Consider the following 1653-nt stretch of genomic DNA (forward strand, 5'->3'; position numbering starts at 1 on the left):
CAAAGGAGCTAGACTCTGGCACCCCCTCTTACACTCAGGCTCACAGGGCAACATGCTGTGCCCATGCAAGGGGAGGGCAGAGCCCAGCATCCTCCTGTCCAGGGTCCCCTAGAGCAGAGGGGGCCACTTCTCCCTCTGCAGTCCCAGGGACAGGGGCACTGGTCCCAGGGGATGAACACAATGCCCTAAGCCCACAGTGATGCCAGCTCTGTGCTCCCAGCCCTGCTCACTCCACAAGTAGATGCAGGATACAGCAACGCATCTTCCCCCTCCCACGACACCCACGCGAGCAAGAGCCACCCCAGCGTGCAGAGCCCTAGCACAGACCAGGACACAGACCATACTCAACTGCAGCCATTCATTGTGGGACAGGATGGGAGGACCCCATGGGCAGTGCCCTACTCCCCCCAGGTCACAGCACAAACTTGGTCTTAGTGAGGGAGCCACTCTTGGTAGCAGTGTCTGCATGGGCCTGGTACCCGATGGCCACCTTCTGCGACAGGCCCAGGTGCTCCTTGTAGACACGCCTGGAAGAGGGAAGGGGCTGCGTGAACAGGGCAGCATCACTTCTCCCACCAGCTCCCTGCCCAGGGGCTTCATTCCCCCAAGCCTGGCTCCACCCAGCTCCCCCCACAAAGCTGCATTACCCAATGTGAGTGACCCCTTCCTGGTTCTCGGCTTCCCGGGTCCAGATGGCAATCTTGTCCCCCTTGGCACGGATGTTGATGACGGCCCCACACACTTCGTCACTGTACTCATCAAACATCTCCCCTATGAGGCACAGGAGCTACCAGGAGGAGAAGGGGAGCCCAGGATGATCTCTGCTGGGGGTCCATGCTGCGGCAGGAGGAGACACCGCTGCCAGAACCCTGTGGGCCACCCTGAGCAGGGCCACACTTACCGTCTCCAGCCAGAAACGGTCCAGCTCAGTGTGCCGTTGCTGCTTGGCCAGGGTGATGAGCCAGCGCCCACCACGCTTGTTCTGGTTGTCCTCCCACATGGGCTCAATGCCATCCTAGGGACAAGCAAGAGGATGGTTGGTGGCACCAAGAATCCAGCCAAAGCCAGCTCAGGGAGCTGTGAGCACACATGGCCAGGGCAGCCTGCCAGCCCCACAGGCACCCAGCATGCACCCATAATGCTGGGTGCTGCAGGAGGCTCTGAGGAGAAACTGGGGCAAAGGGACTGTCGCACCTTGAAGAGGGAGTAGTCACAGCCAGATGTCAGCTTGCTGGCAAGCTGGATGTGGGTGTACAGCCTGCAATGGGCAGAGACAAGACATAGAAATAGGTGAGAAGTGGTGCCTTAGGGACCCCCAACACCCTCCCCGGGCCCAGGCCCCCCTACTCATGGGACACTCACGCCCAGAAGTCCTCCACAGTGCTGAACTTGGTGACGAGGCGCAGGTTTGCCTGCCACATCTTGCTCTTGTCATTCTTGAAGAACCACAGTGCCCACCTGGGGACAGAGGGAAGATGGGGGGCCAGCCATGCTGCAGTCCCTCTCCAGCCCCAACATCCCTCTTCCAGCACTGAGAGAGGCTGCTCACGGCCAGACCCCTCCATACCTGTTCTGCAGTGGGTGCTTGCCCAGGCTCTCTGCCAGGAGCAGCTCCTGCTGCTGCACCCTCCGCCGCCGTCGCGCCTGCTGCCT

At 61.0% G+C, this 1653-nt stretch overlaps 1 protein-coding gene across 1 annotated transcript; it reads right to left on the minus strand.

The window, feature by feature from the left end:
- Positions 1–412: 412 nt before the first annotated feature.
- Positions 413–1651, minus strand: LOC103772882 (eukaryotic translation initiation factor 4E-like; the record flags this gene model as incomplete). The annotated part of the gene is made up of 6 exons (XM_008940225.1): positions 413–527; positions 648–787; positions 902–1015; positions 1195–1258; positions 1363–1458; positions 1568–1651. Coding segments are annotated over 6 exons (613 nt in total), but the record flags the coding sequence as incomplete, so codon positions are not given.
- Positions 1652–1653: the final 2 nt, after the last annotated feature.

This window comes from Merops nubicus, unplaced genomic scaffold (assembly GCF_000691845.1).
Source record: "Merops nubicus isolate BGI_N331 unplaced genomic scaffold, ASM69184v1 scaffold39875, whole genome shotgun sequence".
Taxonomy (NCBI): Eukaryota; Metazoa; Chordata; class Aves; order Coraciiformes; family Meropidae; genus Merops; species Merops nubicus.